The 22869-nt window shown below is 38.6% G+C and overlaps 1 protein-coding gene across 5 annotated transcripts in view; it reads left to right on the top strand.

The window, feature by feature from the left end:
* F5 (coagulation factor V) overlaps positions 1–22639 on the top strand; it is a 79434-nt gene extending 56795 nt beyond the window's left edge. For 4 of the 5 annotated variants that reach the window (XM_027868575.1, XM_027868573.1, XM_027868574.1 and 1 more), the window contains exons 19-26: positions 2897–3013; positions 4485–4556; positions 7145–7248; positions 8247–8402; positions 10472–10616; positions 14588–14739; positions 19961–20143; positions 21930–22639. In XM_027868575.1, coding sequence (XP_027724376.1) covers positions 2897–3013; positions 4485–4556; positions 7145–7248; positions 8247–8402; positions 10472–10616; positions 14588–14739; positions 19961–20143; positions 21930–22076 — 1076 coding nt within the window. In that variant the 3' untranslated portion in view covers positions 22077–22639. The remainder of the gene's footprint in view (positions 1–2896; positions 3014–4484; positions 4557–7144; positions 7249–8246; positions 8403–10471; positions 10617–14587; positions 14740–19960; positions 20144–21929) is intronic. The other variant, XM_027868572.1, reaches the window with a different exon arrangement.
* The last annotated feature ends 230 nt before the right edge of the window (positions 22640–22869 follow it).

Below are 22869 nucleotides of genomic sequence, written 5' to 3'. Positions count from 1 at the left end.
ACACACACACACACACACACACACACACACACACACACACACACACAGCCAAAGCATTAGAGAGGTTAAATGATTCACTCCTAGTCACACAAGTGGTAATGTGAGAGACAGGATTAGAACCCAGGTCTCTCAATTCCAAGTCCCGCATACTTTCTACTACACCATGTTGTCTCTGGGCAATTGAAAGAAAACACTTGCAAAACCATTAAAAATGGCACCTGGAACTCTCCTCAACCACCTAAATGTCAGTGTCTGTGCAAGGAGAACCTGGGTTTACAGAATCTTGAATTAGGAAGGAACTATGAGGTCACTCTGAACCATTCAGTAGGACCTAACAATAAAAGATGGCAGTCAGAAAAAAAAAAGATAATATGTGTAATCCCTGACATTTATATCAAACTCGGAAGCTGATGGAGTACCTTATATACTTCACCTCATTCGAGGCTGACAACTCTGGGACATTTGATGGAACAGATTTATTTTGCCTATTTTGCAGATGAGGAAATTGGAATAAAACTGGTGGGGAGAGATTAATGGATTTGCCCAGGGTTGCACAGCCTACAAGTAGACAAGGCAAGATCTAATCCAGGGACTCTTGACTCCAAGTTCAGAGTACTATCTACACTCTTACGTAGCAGATATGGAGGTAGATGAATTGATATATGTTTGGTTCTATATATAGAAGGGGCTATAAAGACACAGTTCTTGCTTTATGCAAGTTTACAATCTTAAATTGTTTATATTTTTCCACCTTGTTAAAATACTGCTTGAGTGACAAATAGATTGTATACGATGGAGAGAAGGAACAATGTAAGGGAGGCTATGGCAGTCAATGTTAGTACTATGTGAGGACAGTATAGTAGGGGAAGACTGGGGCCATCTTGTGTTATTTTGGCTATTTTACCTTCCCCTTTTCCAAAGACTACTACTTTGGAAAATTGCATATTGCTCTATGCATGGCAGAGAAGGCCAAATGATCCTAGATTTTTACATATATATGTATGTATATACGAATATGTATATATATAAACATACATATACATATATGTGCATGTGTGTGTAAATATATGTATTTTTCAGAGATTATTTGTATAACTGGAAAACAAAACCTGTTTTGCAAAGAGAGGTGAAAGACAATATGGTGTCCAGAACATAGAACCTAATTTCCCTAATGTTTTTTACCTTAAACTAGTGTAAGCTACTGCCCCTTTTCTATGTGAGCAGTTTGGTTGCTAAAAGAAGAAGAAAAAGAGCTATTGAGTAAAGAGCTAACCTGAGGAGCTTTGAAGTACTCTGAATTAAGGGAATTGCTCATCATTACAATAGCGCAACACTTTCTTGGCAGCCCTTTTAAGAGTGGTTATTACTTAAAAGATGTTATCACTGCTTCACCAACTCAAGAGCAGAGTGGATTTTTGCAGCAGGAGAGTGATGAAGACCAGAAAGGGAGCAGCTAGCAGAGAAGCTTCATGGAGGAGAGAAGCTTCATGGAGTAGGTTGTTCCTGAAGGGCAAAGATATCAAGTATTGTAGTCCAAACTTGTGAGTTGTTCCCAAGTATAGGAGTTTCCTCTCTCACATTCCTCTCTGCTAAGTTTCTATAATTGTGATCCCAGTATCCTCTGCAGGATGATGTAAGAGTGTGACCTAGATTTATTGGTAGGCTGTGATATTTTGATTATTGCTACATTTGCTTCATTTTAAATAACTGTGGGTTATCATTATTCATGCTTTTCATTCTTTGTTGTTAAGTGAATGTTTTTTGCTTAAGAGCTAATGGTGTCATAGTGATTTAATGGGGACTCAGAATGATAGTTCTGAGGGATGTGTTTATTCCCCACTCTTAACAGGGTTACCCCTAGGATCCTGATAGAATATTGAATCATAATTAAATGGTTGTGATATTTCTCTTAGAACCCCAGCCAGTATGAAGGTAGGTTGGATTAATTAAGACATCCCAGAGAGGGAGAGGATGTAGAATGGAGTGAGAGGGTCCCATGTCACAAATGCTACACCAGCAAATCTGCAAATCTTTTACTTAGACTTAAAATGAGACTCTGGGGTTGGACCTCCAACCTAATAATTTAGACAAGATATGTTTCTCCTGGAAAAGAGATGGCTAAAGACAGTCTTGACTGGTTTCATGAATAATTACGAAGAATAGGGTAACCAGTAGAAAGTCATCAAGAACAGAATGTAAGAAACTGAACTTTGTGATAAAAGAGATTAGAAAGGATTTCCTGGCCATGAGCTTTGAGAAATAATAGAAAGGGTAAAAAGAGAAAATTATGAACTATCCTCCCTTGAGATTTTAGAGAGTGGGCCAGGTGTAGTCTTGCCTAAAGATGCAAAATTTGGAAAATTTTAAAGTCATGGAGGGAAAAGTTTCCTTTTTTTTTTTTGGTGGTGCTGGGGTGGGGTGCACAAAAATGGAGTAGGAAGGCAGTGCTTATTTGGAACCTTTGTTGATCTAAAGTCATTTTATTTAAGAACAGACTGCATTACAGATTACTTTGCTTATAAAGTGATCATTTTTGATATATTTAGAGAAGTGAATGTCAGAACAAAAAAAAAAACCATGAAAACATTTGGTGTATTTTCCATTTTTATTTGATGGATGAAAGAGTATACAAAAGAAGATCTGTGGGGAAAAACAAAAATTCCTCTCCCTAGTTTTCCCACTATTTTTCTAGGCCTTAGCCTCTCTGTTTCTGCCTGCAAACAAGGACATAAGTGACTCTTAAGCTCCTCTGATGACTGTTGGCCATCATTGTATTCAGTCAGTCAACACACATTTATTAAGTATTTGTTAAGTATCATTTACTGTGTGAAGGACTGGGGAGACAAAGAAAGGCAAACATATCTTTGAAGGTTTAACTTTGTCCTCTCCATTTTAGGTTCATTTAAGACTCTTGAAATGAAGGCATCAAGACCCGGCTTATGGCTCTTAGACACTGAGGTCGGAGAAAATCAGATAGCAGGAATGAAAACACCATTCCTTATAATAGATAAAGGTACAATGTGTGTGTATAGCATGATATATTCAGCATGAAAGTATCAATTACAGAACTCTGGAGAAAAGACAAATTCTAGGAATCCATAGGTATTACTGTGAAGTTGTTTGCATAAATTTATGGGCCAGAAGACTTTGCAATAGTCACTCGGTCTTTCCTGTAGACTAATCATTATATGATGGCTCAGTTAATTAGAACATGATACCACTGACAACAAGATTGTGTCTGGTCCATGCATTTGGGTCTGCTTTATTCCATAGGCATAGATCACACAACTGAGAGGTCATCTGTTTCACAAATTAGAAGCACTGGTCACACAGGAGCCAGGAAAAAGAGCATAAACCCATGCCCCAAAACCATATGTTCTCTTAGTGATTAGTGACTAAATTATCTTCATATGCTCATTCAACAATATGATAAACTTATAATTCCGAGCTAAACAAACACTTTCAGAAATTGACAGTTTCCCAAGAAGTCTGGTGAGGAAGCTCCAGGAAATCTGACAGTTACTGCGATGGTTCAGGCTATGAATTGGCATTGATAGTTTCAACACTGGCCATCAGGACATCCTACCCGGGCAGTGGTTGGCATTTCTTTCCATGCTCAGTTTTTGTAGCCTTGACACCCTCAGAATAGCTATAAGAGAGTGAACTTGTTCAAGTGAGAATAGTTGTTCTCTAATTCTCTAAATTCAAGCATATTGAAACTAAGTCAAAAAAACTCTCCCATATTGGTCTTTCACGTGCCTTATGTCCTACCCCTGCTGCAGCACTATTCCAACTGACTAGATGTACCTCTCAAGAGTAATGATATCATTTTACCTGTCATGCTCTAATATATTTAAGATAATGTCAGTAAGTCAACAAGTATTTATTAATTAAGTTCTTATTGTATGCTAGATACTGTGCTAAGCACTGGTGATTCAAAGAAAAACAAAAAATAGTCCTTGTCCTCAAGAAGCTTACTTTCTAATGGGAAAAACAATAAGTAAATAGCTAGGTACACACATGAGATTATAGAGATGTAGATAGATAAATAGATAGGGAGAGAGAGAGAGAGAGAGAGAGAGAGAGGAGAGATGGAAGTTAATTTTAAAAGAGAAAACATCAGCAGCTAGGGGAATTGGGAAAGGCTTCCTTCAGATGGTGGGATTTAAGCTAAGTTTTGAAGGAAGCCAGGAAAACTAAGTAGAGGTGAGTGAGCAAAGCACTCTAGGCACAGAAGACAGTAGTACAGAGGCAAAGAGTAGGGAAATGGAAGATTGTGTGAGAGGATCCCCTACTAGGCCAGTGTAGCTGGATTGGAGATAGTGTGGAAAGGAGTAAAGGCTGGAAAGGTAGGAAGGAGTCAGGTTATAAAGATCTTTAAATGTCAGAGGACTTTATATTTGGAAGCTGAGGCAGGTAGAAGCATTGGATCACCAAGGACTTCAGTAATCATCACCTATACTTTTCTTACCTCTTCTCCACAGAATGCAAGATGCCCATGGGTGTAAGTACTGGCATTATAGCTGATTCACAGATAAGTGCATCTGAGTATCTGGGTAAGCGTGAACACCAATCTCAGTGATATTTTTTCTTCTTGGGAAGTTAAATCCAGTCTGTGATCCAGTTGTGATCGTGTCTGTGTGAAATTTACCCCAGGTCACAGAAGACTTTTTTGTGGGGGAAGGGATAGAACTAGGGCTCTGAAGCTCTCTTTATGTGAAGGAAAAGCTTTATTTATTATTATAATAATAAGGCTCACATTTACATAGTACTTTACAGTTTACAGAGTCTTCCTTAAGTCAACCCTGAGAGATATTAATAATCATTATGTTCCGATAGCTTTTTATGAATTACAAAGCACCTTTCTCACTGCAACCCTGTTAAATAGGTATGTAGCAACCTCAAATTACAAATAAGGAAACAGATGGTCAGAGGTTAAGTGATGTGCCCAAGGTCATTTAGCTAGTATCAGAGCTGAGATTCAAACTCAAGTGTAAAGGTACTAACATTCTGCCACAGTGCCTCTTTTTTTTTTTTTTTTTTTTTTTTTTTTGGTGAGGCAATTGGGATTAAGTGACTTGCTCAGCGTCACACAGCTAGTGAGCATTATGTGTCTGAGGCCGGATTTGAACTCAGGTCCTCCTGTCTCCAGGGCCAGTGCTCTATCCACTGTACCACCTAGGCACCCCCACACTGCCTCTTAAAATAACCTCTGGTAATCTTAATTCATACAAATCATATGGAAGGGGTACTGCACTATGGGAAGTAACAAGCCTCGGAGTCAGAGGATGTGGGCTGAAATCCTGGGTCTGAAACCTTGACCAGTTCCAGACAATAGCTGGGCAATTTTGGACACTCCACCTGCCTGAGACACTGAATTTCTTTGTAGAAGAAACGGGTTAGAACCAGTGATGTACAAGATTCCTTTGAACTCTAAATCCTATAAAAAGTCAAGAAGGAAGTATTTGCTCCGTTCTAACCAATGATGCTGATTTTTGTTTCCAATATGACCCTACCTCAAATGAAACCACACGCAGACGAGAGGGAAGCCACAGCCAACAACCTAGCGAGTTATTGTCCACACAGATTCAGCTTGGAATAATTCGCTGGGTGAGGAGAAGAATAGAATGGACTGAGAGAATATTAAGCCAGGGATAGAACGTCATTAGTATTTTATGATAATGATAGCTTTGTGAGAGTTGCTACTCTACCCCCATAATCTTCTTAGATTCCAAGTGTGAAAGAAAAAAAAAAATTGACCTCATTACTTCATTATCAGGAATTATCAGTTCAAATAAGCAAATGGCCTGTTTCTTGGGGTGGGGGATACAGTTTTCTCCTTAGCAGAGCCTCCTAGTGCTTGTGGGCTCATATCCCTGGTTCTCTTCATCCCCCTGTGGGGGACAGTCTGCCCTGTTGCCCCTGATAAGAGTGTCTTCTGTATTCTGCGGGACATTTTTGGTACCTGTCCCAGGAACAAAAATCCCTACTCATGGCTCTGATGACAGGGATATTCAAGGGATTTCTTTGTTCCTCCTTCATATGCCACCAGTAGGTGCAAGTGGAATAATTGGACTAAATATTCCAATGAACATATTTAATACAATAGACAAGCCAACTCAGTCTCATTCTTGAATCTCCTTCATTCCCTCCCCTCAGATACTGACTTCCTAAGAACAAAACAAAACAAACAAAATAAGCTTTATCTTCACATTATATACACACACATATATATATATACTTATACACATATATTATATGTATATATGTATATACACCCTATACACTCACACACACACACACACACACACACACACCACAGAACTACCACCGAAACTCTACCCTTTAAATTACCCAGATATTGAAACTGCTTTCACTTTCCACCTCACTACATTGAGGTGGTCCAAGTCTGCCCTTATTAGTTCTCAGTCAGCTTGGAAGAATAAAAAACAGAGGTGTGATAATTTAGGGAGGGTGGTGGTAGAAATTTTCCAGCAGATGCTAAGGCTTGGGTGCTGAGGGTCCTGGAGGACTTAGGAAGTAGGGGGGCCAGAAGGAGTGGGCAAATCATTTGTGTATCAGGGGCTGCCTGTAGATGGATTTAAGATTATCAGTTAATTAATCCATCAACAAATATTTATTAAGCATCTGCTCCTATGTGCTAGGCACTGTCTAGGTGCTGAAGATACAAGTACGAAAAATGAGGCAATCTCTGTTTGCAAGGGGCTTAAAGTCTGTTGGAGGAGATAAAAGTACATATAAAAATATATGAAGCTTAAATAGAAAATGAAATACAAATATATGCAAAGGAGTTAAATACAAGGTAGTTTAGTTGGAGGAGAAGGGTATTAGCCTTCGGGCAGAAAACTCATTATGCAAAAGACAATGCTTAAGCAGTTTTTACCTTTCTTGGTAACCTCAGACATTGAGACAGTGCCTGGCACGTGGTAAGTGCTAGCCAAGGATATTTGGTTACTACTGCAAACTCACACCCAACTATATAGTCTCTTTCTTGTAACATAAAGCTAAGAGGGAATTGGATTTTCTACTGGAAAAGTGGTTTTCCACTAAAATTGAGAGTCACTGGATTCCTGATCTTTTTTCAAATTCAATTTCCTTATTTTCTTCCTTCCTTGAAATCTAGGTTATTGGTACCCTAAATTAGCGAGGTTAAAAAATGGTGGATCTTACAATGCTTGGAGTGCACAACAACGACCACGTTCTCCTCTGTCTGAACCCTGGATCCAGGTGTGCCTCAGTACCCTGACAATGTCTGTTATATGTAACTACCCTGCACCCCTTTGATTTGAACTGCATGTTATCATTCTGTTAATACTTGTTAATATTTGGAATGGAAATCAAATCTCTATCTCAAATTAAGGTTGGGCATTTTATCAATCAGACAATCAACAGATATTTCTTAGGCACCTACTATTTGTCTTAGCACTGTAATATATATATATGTGTGTGTAATATATATATGTATATATGCATGTACATATACAATATATGTATAATATACATATGTGCGTATACACACGTGTGTATATACACACGTGTATATATACATATATATGTATGTATATACACACATATCAGAGGGCTGGGATTGGAGTCAGGAGTCAAGGGTCAGGAAGACCTGGGTTCAAATTCTGCCTTTGATATGTATTAGTCATGAGACCCTGGGCAAATTACTTAATCCCTCTGAATCTCAAGTAACTCTGTAAGTATATAATAGCAATAGGTAATATTTAAATAGCTATTTACAATCTACAAAATACTTTACCTACATTGCCTCATTTGATACTGCTTCTGCTACTTACTGCCTATGTGTCCTGGCATCCCTCCTATCTATAATTCTATGAGTCTATAGTTCTTGTGAAGTAAGTTCTATCATTATGCCCATTTTACAGATGAGGAAACTAAAGCTTAAAGGTTAAATGTCTTGCCCAGGGTTCAGAGCCAAGTAAATGTGTAAGGTGGGATTCACACTCAAGCCTTTCCTGACTCCAAATATAGCAATCTATCCACTATGGCAACCCATTTCTGTCTACATATTTGGATTGGATGTACTAGATGACATAAGGGTATAGTGAAAGCATCTAATAAGCTCTCTGCCTTCAAGGGGCTTACAATCTAGTTCTATGGAAGATACCTCTGAAGAAAAACATTTTTCAGAGCAAGCAAAAAGCATTAATTACTTTGCACACCAGGATGACCATTTGATGCATCTGCTTCTATTACAGGTGGACTTTAAAAGAGAAGTTGTACTTACTGGGATACAGACCCAGGGAGCCAAACAGTACCTGACATCCTACTACACCACCCAGTTCTATGTTGCCTATAGCTCTGACAAAAGAACGTGGCGGTACTTCAAAGGAAACAGCACTTCAAAACAGGAGGTAGGTAGGTAGGTAGGGAAAGAGAGAGAGAGAGAGAGAGAGAGAGAGAGAGAGAGAGAGATGGATGGATATATTTCTGGATAACGGGAGATGACTGTGAAATAGTCTTTTTGAGGTGTTAGAAGCTATAACTCCCTTTCTAAATGGCTTATTTAGTGGTGGGTGCTATGGATAGCCCACTAAAAATATGGCCCCGACTCCAGAGAGCTCCCAATCTAGAAAACATGACCAAATGACACAGGAACCAAACTTGTGATTTCAGTGATATGGTGAACTCTCAGTTAAGGACATGACCTGTACCAGTGTGGATCAACGTATTAAAATCTTAAGTTTCCAGAGCCTTGAGAGGTCAAAGTCATAGATCCTGGGTGCATCAGAAGCAGGACATGAACCCCATCTTCCCAGACCCAAGGTCAATTTTCTGCCACGCTACTGTGCTACCTCCCTGACTATTAACAGTAACCCACATGTTCTCCCCATGGCAGACACTCTACAATACAACAGGCTAAAACAAATAGAACCATGTTCTTAGACCTCAAGGAGTTTGCATTCATTCTACTTGCTAAGTTGATCTTCATGCTTTAAAAATTTTGTTATGACTTGAACGCCATGTAAGGAGGGCAAAGTGTTATTATAATACTCTAAGGAATAGGTAACATTATTCTGTTTCTATTAACAAGAGGAGGTAGGGCTGGCATAGGTGTCAATTTTAAATAAGAAACTAGATGGCAGAGTCTACAAACATTCATCAACATTTAAATGTCCTTGACCTGTTTTTCTATAACATTTCATAAAAAGAAAAAGTAAGCATCAAGTTTTCTGCAGTAGGCCTCCCTCCCTAAATGAACCCTGAAACACAGGCTTAGGCCCATTCTATTTTCAAATGCAAAGAGGCTTATATTTATTCTAATAACAGTAAATCTGGAGGCTCTCTTTATTGATTTCAGTTCTAAGGTTAAACAGCAAATAAGGAAGTGTCAACCATGCAGACTTTTTTATTCCAGAATCAATCAGTCATTCAGCAAGCATTTATTAAGTTCCTACTGTATCCAGATGCCAGGATACAAAGTCAGAAAATAAAACAATCCCTATAGTAGCACAGTGACTAGAGGGCCAAACCTAGAGTCAGGAAGACCTGAATTCAAATACTGCCTCGGACACGTACTAGCTGTGTGACCCTGGGCAAGTCACTTAACCCTGTTTGCCTCAGTTCCTCATCTATAAAATGAGTTGGAGAAGGAAATGGCAAACCCCTCTACCATCTTTGCCAAGAAAACCCCAAAGCCACAACTGAAACAAGTGAACAACAACAAAATTCTCAAGGACCTTAAATTCTACTGGGAAAGACATTGTATATATGTACAGAATAAATACAAAATAAATACAAATTAGTTAAATACAGAGTAGTTAGGGAGAGAAGGCATTAATCTGTTGGGGGAAATAGGCAAGGTATCCTATGGTTAAGATACGTTCCAGAATTTTAAAGTAGCCTAAGTCAGTTTCACAGTTTCCACGAAGCTAACTGACTGGAAGGATTCTTCTTTGACCTCTACCCAACTCTTTTCTGTGATACTAGACCACAAATAAAGACTATTCAAAGGAATTGGCTGTCTTTGCCCTGGAATAACAGAGTCAGGTTTTCAAGATAGCAAAACTCTAGAAGACCTGTGCTAACATCTTCTCTGTAGGCTTGGAAACGGAACTCACCTCAACAGGGTTTACATGCCTACTCTGTGCATGGAACTGTGCTGCTTACTGGAGCTACATAGACAGAAATGAAGTTCTTCTTGGCCTCACAGGCTGCGTTCTACTGGAGCATATGACCTGGACATTGATTGAGATCTACAAAGAATGGGCAAAATGATACAAAGTGATGTCAAGAGGGAGAGATGATTGAGCTATGCCTCAATGGTCATAACCTTTTTCTTCTTCCATTGACCCCTTGGACAATCTGGTGAATCCTATGTATTCTTCTTCAGAATAATGTTTTAAAAAACATGAAATGAAGTAGATAGGATTACAAAGGAGAGGATTTTTTTTGATGATTTATCCCTGATTTTTCCTTCTAGTACTTTGAGGGTAATTCAGATGCCTCCACCATCAAAGAAAATCTCTTTGACCCACCCATTGTGGCTAAATACATTCGGATCTCCCCAACCCATGCCTACAACAGACCTACCCTCCGTCTGGAATTGCTGGGCTGTGAGGTCCAAGGTAAGGAATGAGGATTTACTGGCTCTTCCTCTACTAGGGATAGAAACAGGTTTGGTAGAACAGATCACTGATAGATTGTTTTCAGTGACTTAGGAAGATTGCTCCAGTTTTCAGTGTGTCCAACAGTTTGTGTGGCAAGAAGGATGAGGAGGGAATAGGAGACAGGAAGGAGGAATAAGAGTAAACTTTCTGTGATGCTTTAGGCACTTATATCACATTTTATTTAAGATATAAAATATTATAATTGTTATATTAAATATAAAATAAAATATGCTATAGTATTAAATATAGAATAAAATATACTACTGTTGCGATCTGGGAGGTTGAGACCCCTCAAAGACTGAAGTACAGGATGGGGTCGCCTAGAATGAATTCACAGACTTAAGTATTCTTTAAGTCAAGGTGGCAAAAATTTGTTATGCTTTTCAGTGGGCAAGGATTCTTAAGGAAACTGCAAGAGACTGAGCTAGGGTTTATACAGAAAAGGGCATGGGAAAGGAATGTCAGGGACATTGATGAGGTAATCTAAAGGTCCAGGCATCTTTGGGAGATATGGATGAGAAAGTACAGGGAGTATACCAGCCAGGGAGGGAGATGACAGAAGTATGGGTCTTAGGAGTCTGGCAGGAGGAAGAGTCCTTGGGCTGGCCAAGGACAAAACTCCTTGGGCTGGGCAAGGCACCCCTCTCCCTCTGTCTTGATGAGAGAATGCTCTGCAACACGGGAAAGCTTTCTCACAAAACAGGAACTTACTAAGGAATTGGGAGGCTTCCAGAGACATGATCTGAGGGCTGGGGCCTGAGCAGCCCAGCACTCTCTCACCCAGCTTTGTGTAGCTGAACCAGGGAGAGAGATAAGAGTCTTGCTGGGGCCCACGCATGAATAACTGCTAGGCACAGTGTCCTTGGGCTGGGGAGTGGTTGTCGGAGACAGTGTTTCTGAGACTAGGGAGAAATTGGGGTCCAAGTACAAGCACAAGCACCCAAGCACCCCATCACTACCATATTAAATATATGATAAAATATATTTTATTAAGTATCATTAAACAATAAAATATACTTTATTAAAAAGTATGTTAAATATAATAAATAGTTCTACTAAATCAATAATAAAATGTGTGATTGTATTAAATAAATAATATAATTTTGTTAAATATATAATAAAACATATAAGTGTATGTTTGTTGTTATTAAATGATAGATACATTAAATGGTATCTATAATATTGAAAATATAAATGTTACAATAAATAATAAAATAAATTAAATGTTTATTTTATTTTGAGAAATGTGGGGCTCAAGTGAGCCCCACAACAACTCTGTGAGCTAGGTAGGTCCCTCAGGCATTATTATCCCCATTTTGCATATGAGGAAACTAAAACTTAAACAAATTAAGTGACTCTTCTATGTCATATACTTAGTAAGCTTTAGAGATGGAACATGAACACTGTTCTTTAAATCTGCATCAACACACTATCCACAACCCCAAATGGAAATTTTGAAGTATGGATTAAACTTAGGGAGTATTGGTCTTCCCCCATAGGGGTGGGGAACCTGCTGCCTCCAGGCCACATGTGGCCCTAGTACAGCCCTTTGACTAAATCCAAACTTCACAGAACAAATCCCCTTAATAAAAGCATTTGTTCTGTAAAACTTGGACTCAGTCAAAAGGCCACACCCAAGGACCTAGAAGGGCACACGTGGCCTACAGGCTGCAGGTTTCCTACCTTTAACTAAACTATCACTGTGCCCTGGAATGGTAGGCTTCAGATGAGAAGGAAGTATGCCATCTGCACTGGAATCCTGGTCTCACCTCTTGGTCTGCCAACCAGAGTATCACCTGCCATCACTCTAAGTGTTCACACATACTTGTCCCAAAGGGAGTATGCCTGAAACTGTGCCCATTTCAGATAAGAACAACATTTGATTATGATGACTTCTCAAGAATAGATTAATTCAGTTTAGTATGTTTTCATTTTTTAATATGATTATGATGATTGCTTTTCTAGTGTTCAACCATCCTTATATCCCTTGTATAAATTGAAATGAGTCATAATTCCTTGATAAATTGGTATAATTTGTTTGAAAGGATTTTATTTAAAAGTATGAATTGATATTCATTATTGATATTAGTCTATCATTCTTTTCTTTATCTTTCCCTAGTTTAAGTATTAAAATATATTTTTCTCATAAAAGGGGTTTGGTAGAGTATATCTTTCTCAGTTTTTGAGAATAAATTGATTAGTATTCATTGTTAGTAAAAGTTTGATAGAATTCTCCAGTAAATCCATCAGGACCAGGAGGTTTTTTTTCCCCCCTTTGGGCAATTCCTCTATAGCTAGTCCTGTTTCCTTTTCAAAATTGGATTACTTAAGATTTCTATTTGGTCTTCTATCATTTGAATATTTTATATTTTTGAAGGCATTCTTCTATTTCTTTTGTGTTCTCAGTTTTGTTAGCATGTAACACTACAAAGTAGGTTCCCATAATTCTTTTTATTTTTTCTTGCTTTGTCGTGATTCCACCTTGTATTTTATCTATTTGAATTTCTGCCCTCTCCTTTTTAATCAGATTTGCTAAAGTTTTATCAATTCTTTGGTAGTCTTGTCAAAGAACAAGCTTTTAGTTTTGTTCATTATTTCTATAGTCTTTTTTTTTTGTCTAACCAGGTTCCGAAACCAAGTACAAATTCCAAGTATTCAGACTTACCCTGTAATCCTACCTGCAACATTATACAATAGATAAAATACATGACATTTATTAGCTATGTGACCAGAGGCAAGAAACTTAAACTCTGAAGACTTTTCCTCATAAAGCGAGAATAGTAACACCTAACCTCCCACAATTACTGTAAACCTTCTTTAGTGAGATATTGTTTGCACCACCAAGCTGCCCTGAAAAGCCTCTTTACAAAAGATGACATTTTAGCTGAAATTTAAAGGAAACCACAGAAGCTAGCCAGGTGGAGATGAGGAGGAAGAGAGTTCCAGTCTTGGAGACAGCAAGTAAAACTGCCCAGAGTTGATAGCGAGAGAGTGTAGTTCAAGGAACAACATGAAGGCCAGTGTCACTGGATTGCAAAGTAGGTATCAGGGTGGGGGAGGGGAGGAGGTAGGAGGAAGTGTTAGGAGTAAAACAATTTGAAAGATAGGAAGGGTCCAGATTATGGAGGGTTTTTAAAAAGCAAAAAAGACAATTTTATATTTGACCCTGGAGGCAACAGGGAGCCACTAGGATTGACCGAATAGGAGATGGAGAGAGAGGAGTGACATGGTCAGACCTCAGCTTTAGAAAGGTCAACGTGATAGCTGAGTACACTGGAATAAGGAGAGACCTGGGCTGGGGAGACCAACTAGCAGGCTCTTGCAATAATCTAGGTATGAAGTGATGAGGGGCTGCTCCAGGGCAGGCAATGTCATAGCGGAGAGGGAGGAGATGTTATAAAGGTAGAAATGACAGGACTTGGTAACTCATTGGGGGATGAGGGATAGTGAGGAGCTCAGGATGGTGCCTCAGTTGCAAGCCCAGGTAGGTCCAAATCCACATGAAATATGTTAAAGAAGCAAAAATTCTATTCTGTATAACAAGGGCGAATGAGTTTTCTCACCCACTAATCCTTCCATCTCTATTCTCATGTATCTTGGTACCATAGAGGGAGGAAGAAGTTGTATTTCCTAGTAGAAAAGATAAAACTGAACATGGTATCTCCCTCAAGGGGAACTAGTTTGTCTTTCTCTATAATTTTGGTTTAAAACACAGTGAAGCCCCGAATGTTAGAAATATGCACCTTTCCTGAAACCTAGGGTCTATTCTAGACTCAATGACCTTTTAAGTTTTTCATGATTCTCTTAACCATACGTTCTCTGAATGCAAGGGTCATGTCAAGCATTTCTTGTATGCTCCATAGCATGTAACACATAGTACAGCTCAACGAATGTCTGTTAATTAAATCGTGGTGATTTCCTCTTGACAGGTTGCTCCACCCCTCTGGGTATGGAAAGTCGAAAGATAGAAAATAATCAGATTACAGCTTCATCAACGAAGCAATCTTGGTTGGGAGATGCCTGGTCACCCTTCTACGCCCGTCTCAATGCTCAAGGTCGTGTGAATGCCTGGCAAGCCAAGGTAAAACTTCCACAGTGAACAGTCGTGTCCAAGTTCTCATGGATTAAAACAAAGAAACTGTAGTAGACAGGACCAAGAGACTCTGTTAACAGGAACCATGTCTCCTGTTTATACTTAGTAAAATTCTAGAGAATGTGGTAGCTATAGCACATATACTTGGACTAGAGAAAAATCATGTCTGACCTACACAGGTCTGAGGGGTTTAACTTTCATGTATCATTGGTGATTTCTAAACTTTTTGGAGTTGCAATATCCTTAGTGAATTAATTCCTTATTATTGTTAACTATATAATTATATATAAATATATATATTATATAAATATTATTATTAACTTATATGATTAACTTAGTGAATCTAACAATTTTACTCTTTTTAAAAGGACAATTAGTTAGTTTTAAAAATTAAAATGTAGGTAGGATGGTACAGTGGAAAGAATGCTAAACTTAGAGGCATAGGACCTGAATTGAATTCTCAGCTCTTCTTACTATTTGACCTTAGGCAAATCACTGAACTTCTCTGACTCAGTTTCCTCATTTGTAAAATGAAAAGGGTTGGATTAGATAACTTCTCAGGTCTCTTCCAGCTCAAGATGTCTGAATCTCTGAATTGATTTTGTATTGTTTCAACGTCATGATCCCCTGTGTGATCACTGCTGTTCTCAAACCAGTCTAAGTGCTTCCTTCCATTGATTAAACACAATTCAAAGTGCTAATATGAGCAATGATGAGAGTCCATCAACCATTAAAGTTCTCCTCTGATCCCTCATCATGGCATGAAGTGACCTTGGGTTCTTGAAGTCTGTGTCAACAAAATTAGAGCTTGGGCAAGTCCTGCTAAGCTGAAGAGTCTTCAAATCCAAGTTTGTCAATGGTCACCAGAAAATGATTTTTTTTTAATTGCAACCACATACTAAGGCTTAGAGGAATTGTAAGTACACATCAATAGAGGAGGTGCCCCCACCAATGGAATTATATATATTTGATAAAAGAAGAGGTTGATCAGATATATTGGGGTCAATTGGTTTGAGTATAAATGTTCATTTTTGACACACTTTGGGGGGTTAGTTTTCTCTTCCACATTGCTGTGTAGTCAAAATTAGGTAGATAACCTTACAGAAAACTAACAAACCTAAACAATGAGCACTTCCTTCTCTTCAGATGCCTGAAGCATTAGCCTCTGAACCCTATATAGCATTCCAGGAGTTTCCCCCCAGGGGAAGTTACTAGGAAGGCACAGGGAGTTTCCCTATACATGAAGTAAAAAAGTACATAACTCTAAAGGGTGACTCTGCACTGAGTTCTGATGTTCTAAGAAGAACCAGACATATCTAGGAATTTCACCTTTAGATCAAAATACATATAGGATCATAGCATCATAGAATGCTGGAGCAGAAAGGACCCTACAAGATTGTCTTATCCACCCTCCTCATTTGACAGATGGGGAAACTGAGACCCAAAGAGGTGAAGTCATTTATCTAGAGTCACATAAAATTCCCTCTCCTGACTCTTTCACTTCATACACTGTTTGTCTTATCAAATCCATCTAAAATTTATAGCTGGTACCCAGACCTATGTGATAAAACCAACAGTAGTGAAAAATTCATTTTGATTCTTAATTTCTAAAATCACTTGAGTTGAGAAGTTATGCATCCCGATTTTAAAATTCCTCTCCCTTATACCTGTACTCCTTTATTTAGGGGGGTTACAAATCAAAGAAAGACGGAGAAAGGTAAAGACACATGGACACAATTAGCCCTCTCCTCTTAATTTACATTTCTCTGATATTCCTTTTTCTTCCCAACCAAAATCCTGTAGCTGCTTTTTTCTAAATCAGTGTTATCAAGTCATGATTTTAGAGGACTCCAAAGTGCCTCTGACCATTTTAAAGATTGTTGTGAATTTTTTAAATTCCTCAAACAAAATGTTTCATTTTCTTTACATTTTAATTCCATAGAGTATATACTTTTATTAGCGAAGGCTGGGCAGGAGAAGAGGGTGGAATGGGTATGTCAAATAAACAACACTGTGGTGTTGCAATTCCAAAAGTCAGTGAATCATTGTTCTAAATATATTTAGTTGAGTTCACAGGACAGGTGGAATCTCCCAAAGATTCTGTTCCAATAAGCCTGTCACTCACCGAGCTTCATCTGCCCCCATCAATGCTCCCTCATTCATCATCTAAATGAGGCTGAATCTGGGGTGAGGTCATCTTTACCTACAGCATCTCTGATTAAGCCACAGGTACTGCAAGACTGAATTCCCTCCCAGGTGGTAGGTGATGTAGTTGTCAGAATCCTTATCAAAGCAGGACAACTAAACATTGTGTTATATATGATGAGAGAAATAATGAACTTTTCCTTCTTAGTGGTAGCATTGCAGAAGAAACTCTCCCTGTCACCCTGGGGCCGTTCCCATAGCCAGCCAAGCTCACCCTGCTCTTTCACCCTTGTAGGACTTTTAGGGGAAAAAAATTACACACACACACACACACAGACACACACACAGACACACACACACACACACACACACACAAACCCCTTCCTGAAGTGGATGTGAATGGAAATGTTGCAAAACTGCTCTCATTTTGACAAAGGTCCTATTTTATTAGCGTGAGAACAAAACATTAAGGAAGTTTTGTGTTTTTTTTTAAATGGGGGAGGGGGTCAAGTTCCATCCTAAAGGATGCATCACTATTCAATGGCTAAACACATAGCAGTATGTGTGTGTGTGTGTGTGTGTGTGTGTGTGTAAATGTTATTATTATTCCCATTTGCATTTGAGGAAATTGAGGCAGATAGAAGTTAAAAGACTTGCCCAAGGTAGCACAGCTTGTCAGTATATTAGATTAGAATTGGATTTAGGTATTCCTGACTTCAGGCCCAGAACGCTGAAGACCACAACCTCTCTTTAAAAATGGACAAAAATACTGTTGGACATAAAGATGAATGAAACTCAGTCACTGCTTCCCAAGGAACTTACAAATCAAGTATGGGAAACAAACACATACACAAATAATTACGATATAAAAATAAAATGTGCTATGTGTATGAATGGTATAAATGCAGGGTTCTTGAAGGTCAAAGGAAGGAAAGATAGTTTCTATCTTTCTGTCTTGTTTTTGCTTGGGATTCTGATTGGATCTATCTAGTTTCTGATTGAGAGAAAACAAGGGAGGCATGTGATAAGGAGAAAGACAAAAAGGGCATTTCTCAGTCAGGGAATGAATGGCATGAACCAAGGCAGAGAGGTGCAAATGCGTGGGACAGAGGGGCATAGGATTTTAGTGCTAGAAGGACGTGCAGAGATCAACTAGTCAAATGTGCTCATTTTACAAGTGAGGAAAAAAGGGATCCAGCACCTCCACTCACCTCTCAACTCCTGGCAAGTTGGCTGCCAGCCCCACGGCTCAGCTGAAACTACTCTTTCCAAATCACTGCTTATCTCTCAATTGCCAAATACAATGGCTTTTTTTCTCAGTCTCTATGCTTTATCTCTTTACAATGTTTGACATAGTTGACTGTTTCCTAGTAAGTGCCCTTGAAAGTGAGTGTGTAGGAAGTAGAATAATTGGTACAGGTCATTATTTGAACTACTTTGAAGAAGTCTGGAAGAGAAAAGAAGGGGAGAGATGTGGGATATGAGCAGATATGTATTGAAGCCTGGCGGTGCTGGCTCCAGAAAGCTGATTATTAAATATTCCGTATAAGCATTTATTTACATTTCAGAAATCAGCAAATGCTACAAATCAGAGCTTGATTTATAGTTGGTTAATTGCTTAGACTTAAGAAAGTGATAGAGAAAATGTTTATAATGCAGATTAAAAGTAAAAGTATACCATGGGTATTTTCTTTCAGAGAGTCAGTTATTTAACCAACATATCATTGGGTACAAGGCTTTATTAGAAGGGGTTTTTGTTTGTTTCTTCATCTAGATCTGAGCTTGTTCGTAGGCAAAGGGCAAAAAAACCAGCAGAGAAAAAAATTAAAAATGTAAAAACAAGAGTGAATGATTGATGGAATAAAGTCCTAGAGGAGATAATAAAGGGCCAAATTAAGGGTGCAGTTAGATAGGTTAGCCTTGGTAGGGAGTAAGGTTTTGAGAAGGAAAAGAAGATAGGACAGGTGAAGGCACAGAAAAGTTTTAATATCGGGAAGAAAGTGGAAGTAACTTGTATAATGAAAAGAATACTGGATTTCAAGTCAGAGGACTTGGGTTTGAATTCTGGCTGTTCATTACTGAGTGTTTTACTGCAGGCAATCCACTTAAACTTTCTGGGTCCCATTTTCTTCATTTGTAAAATGAGAGAGTAAGAATAAATTAACTCTGAGATATCTTCCAGCTGAAAAATCCTATAATGCTGCAAAATTGAGGGAACTAAGATCACATAGCTTTGATCTCAATAACAGAAGAGAGGAGGTCAATTTGCTTGGAGTGTGTGAAACTTGGGAATACGGAAAGGTTGCCAAAACTTCCACTGGGGATATGATATGGTGTCAGTAACAGCTGATTAAAAGAATTTCTGGGTAACAACAAATGTTCAGCTGAGACTATGCAATACATTTACATTGGATGAAATTAGTGTTATTTCTTGGTTTCTCCAATAACACCCAGCAGCCTGGGAGCGGAAATGGAGAGAGGAATTCAAGGGTGCAAGAAATTTCAGGGTAGTGGCTAGCATTTGCCTGAAGCAGGGCACCGTCTTGTTTCTCTAAAAATCATTGCTAGGCTTTTCTGGCAAACCTGCCTAAAAGGAGGGATGTTATCTCTCAGAGCATCAAAAAGTGGGATGGGGTCTCAGTGGGCATCCAATGGGCATCAATCACTACCTGCACAAGATGCCACTCTATAACCTACCCTGTAAGTGGACAACCAGCCTTGGTTTGAAAACTCCCAGTTAGGAGGGATCCTTGTGAGGCAGTGCATCCCACTTTTGTATAACCCATTATTAAGGAAGTTTTTCTTTGCAGCATCTACCCATTGTTCTTTATTCTCCTCTGAGAATGTCTAATCCCTCTTCCCTGTGCCAGCTTTTCAGCTATTTCAAGACAGAAATCATATGCCCTAAAGTCTTCTATGAATCCACGATCCATCTGAAATAGCCCACAAAGAATCCCCCATCCTTTTATCTTTCCCTTTACGATCCACGTCTGTAAATATTGTCCATCTAAAAGCTCTCGTCTCATCAAACCGTCTCACCAAAGTGTCTTTCTAACTTTCTTAGTCAAAGAACAACAGGCAGTGGCTGCAGATAGACCTGCTCAAAACCAAGAAAATAACAGCGATTGTAACCCAAGGAGCCAAGTCTCTCTCAAGTGAAATGTACGTGATGACTTATGCTATCTTCTACAGTGATCACGGCACAGAATGGAAACCTTATAAGGACAAGTCGTCCATGACGGAGAAGGTACCATGTGATGTCTTAGCAAAGAGATAATAATGCAATCCCTAAGATAGGGACTTGGGAAAGTGATATCTAAATCCCTCTGACACCATTGCCTGGCCTTATAACTCTAGGTTTGGGTTAGAAACTGAATTTTAGAGCTGGAAGGAAACCTGGAAGTCATGTAGTCTAACCCTTGCATTTTAAACACAAGCTAACTGAGAAGCCAACTAGAGGTCAGTGATTGGTCCAAGTTTACACAGTTAGTTACTGGCACTTTCTATATTTAGATTGGTCCAATTGTGAACTGGATAAAGACCATTTTTATTTGGAGGGGTAATAATGTTTGAAGATGGGGGCAGCTAGGTGGCACAGTGGCATAGTGGCCCTGGAGTCAGGAGGACCTGAGTTCAAATCCGATCTCAGATCAGACACTTGATACTTCCTAGCTGTGTGACCCTGGGCAAGTCACTTAACCCCAATTGCCTTGCCCCTCCCAAAAATAGTGTTTGAAGATTTAGTATTATTATTATTATTATTATATAAAAATCATTCTTTTTGATATCATTTGGTGAAAATCAAATTAAAAAGACTTTGCAATAAATCACTATGCTACTTGAGATATATATGTTTTATTTACACACACACACACACACACACACACACATACATCTTCCTGAAGTGGATGTGAATGGAAATGTTGCAAAACTGCTCGCATTTTGACAAAGGTCAAAAGTTCCACAGACTAGTGCACAAGTGAATAGTGTAACTGCTTTTGGTATCTGAATAAAAGTATTAGGATTTGAGATTATTAATATTGTCACTAATTATTCTGGGGATTTTTATTATTTAATTAAATTCTATATACCCTGATGATAAACTTTTGTGTGGTATTGATTCTGAAGCAACAAGGAAGGTCCTCTGGTACAGGGTGTGGGAAACCAGGGTTCCTTAAAGCTGACCTGCTATATCATGCCTCTAATTTCTTCCTGTGTCATGAACAGCTTACTTAACTGGTTCCTTGTGTTAGAGGTCCTACCCAAAGGTTGAATTGGCAATTGCCAGCAGTGAGGGTAGCCATTCCCAGAAAGGGAAAAATACATGTCATCAACAAACATTTACAGATCAAGGCTTTGCTATGAGCTAGGCAATAGGTTAAGTATTGGGATACAAAGAAATCTCTGCCCTCAAGGAGCTCTGGTAGTGGAAACAGGACATTCCTTCATTTATTCATATAGCCTGGCATACTGCTAGGCACTGGCTAATAACAGCCAACAGTCACATAGCTATTTATAGTTACATCATTATCTCATTTGGTCTTCCCCACAAAACTAAGAGATAGTACAACTATTATTATCCTCCATTTCAGATGAGAAAACTGAGGCTCACAGAGGTTAAATCACTTGTTCAAGATCACATAGCTTGTAAGCAGCAGAGCTATGGCCTGAACTCAAGTCTTCCAGCCCTAAACCCAACATTGTGCTATCTTAATTGCAGTTTCAATTTTGAAACAAACAAACAAACAAGACAAGTTAACGTTTCCTAACTGGAGAAATGTCTTTACTGAAGCTCTAGCTACCTACCCTTCCTCTTTATTAGCTTCCTTCATCTTCTGTCTCAACCTAGAAAACACATGCCCAGGCAAAGTCTATGATGAGGTCACAAAAGCATCTTTATTCTACAAGGAGGAGGGGGAGGAACAGGAAGTGCTGCAAACTCCCCATCTAAATTAAAGGGCATAAGGAGTGTCTCTGTATATCTTTCTGTATGCCTTTCTAGCACTAATTCTTTTCTTATTCTTTATTTTCAGATTTTTGTGGGAAATGTTAATCCTAAAGGACAGGTCAAGAATTTTTTCAACCCTCCCATCTTTTCCCGGTTCATCCGTTTCGTCCCCAAGTCATGGAATCAAAGCATTACTGTTCGATTAGAACTCTTCGGTTGTGATATTTACTAGAGCTGGGGTAGATATTATGCATTCAAAAGCAGAGCAATACCCTTTGAGTCCTCAAAGAGTAGTAGCTTTAGCACTGGTTGTCTGTTTTATAGTTATTTTAAATGTCAGACTTCAAAAGATTTTTCCACTGTTGCCTTTTTCCCTCTTATCTAGTAGAAGCTGGGGTTTTGTCCATGAGGTTTTCTAGTTTATTTTTTCCCACCACAAAATAAGACGATAGTTCTGATTGATTACATTAACGTGGAAAAATAATATTGAAGGTTATTAGTACCCAACTGAATTAAAGCATTGTTGATCACAAATGGAATCTTGATTGTTACTCCAGAATACCTGAATTTGGGTAATTTTTAGCCCAGATGCCCTCATTGGCATAGGCTATTAATAGTCTCAATGTGTTGTACTCATTTTTCCAGGAAAGTGATTTTCAGTCATGAACTTGAAGCATTTGGAAAGTTGGTCAGAGATGAGATGAACCGTTTCAAGGTTGGCGACTTTTAAAACCCTGTGAAGTCACCAGTGAAAAATCTTTACTATTTTGCAATAATAAACTATGATGCAATAAGTTTCTTTTGTTATGTTTCATAATATAACCTTATCATGATGATTTTTAAATATCAACCTGATGTTTCGCATCATTAGCTGCTGAGGTGAATAATAAAGGAGAGGGGTCTTGGTGGTAATACTTGTTTATTGGTTGTATGCTTGCCTACGCTCCTTTTGTCCAAATTAAAGGAAGGAGTGCAAATAATCTAAATATAGAGAAAAGGTACACAGTCCTATAAATATGAATCAT

The sequence above is a fragment of the Vombatus ursinus genome, unplaced genomic scaffold (assembly GCF_900497805.2).
Source record: "Vombatus ursinus unplaced genomic scaffold, bare-nosed wombat genome assembly UNPS02014789.1, whole genome shotgun sequence".
Lineage (NCBI taxonomy): Eukaryota > Metazoa > Chordata > Mammalia > Diprotodontia > Vombatidae > Vombatus > Vombatus ursinus.
Note: the sequence above shows the minus strand (reverse complement) of the source record. Positions and strands in the feature narration are given on the sequence as shown.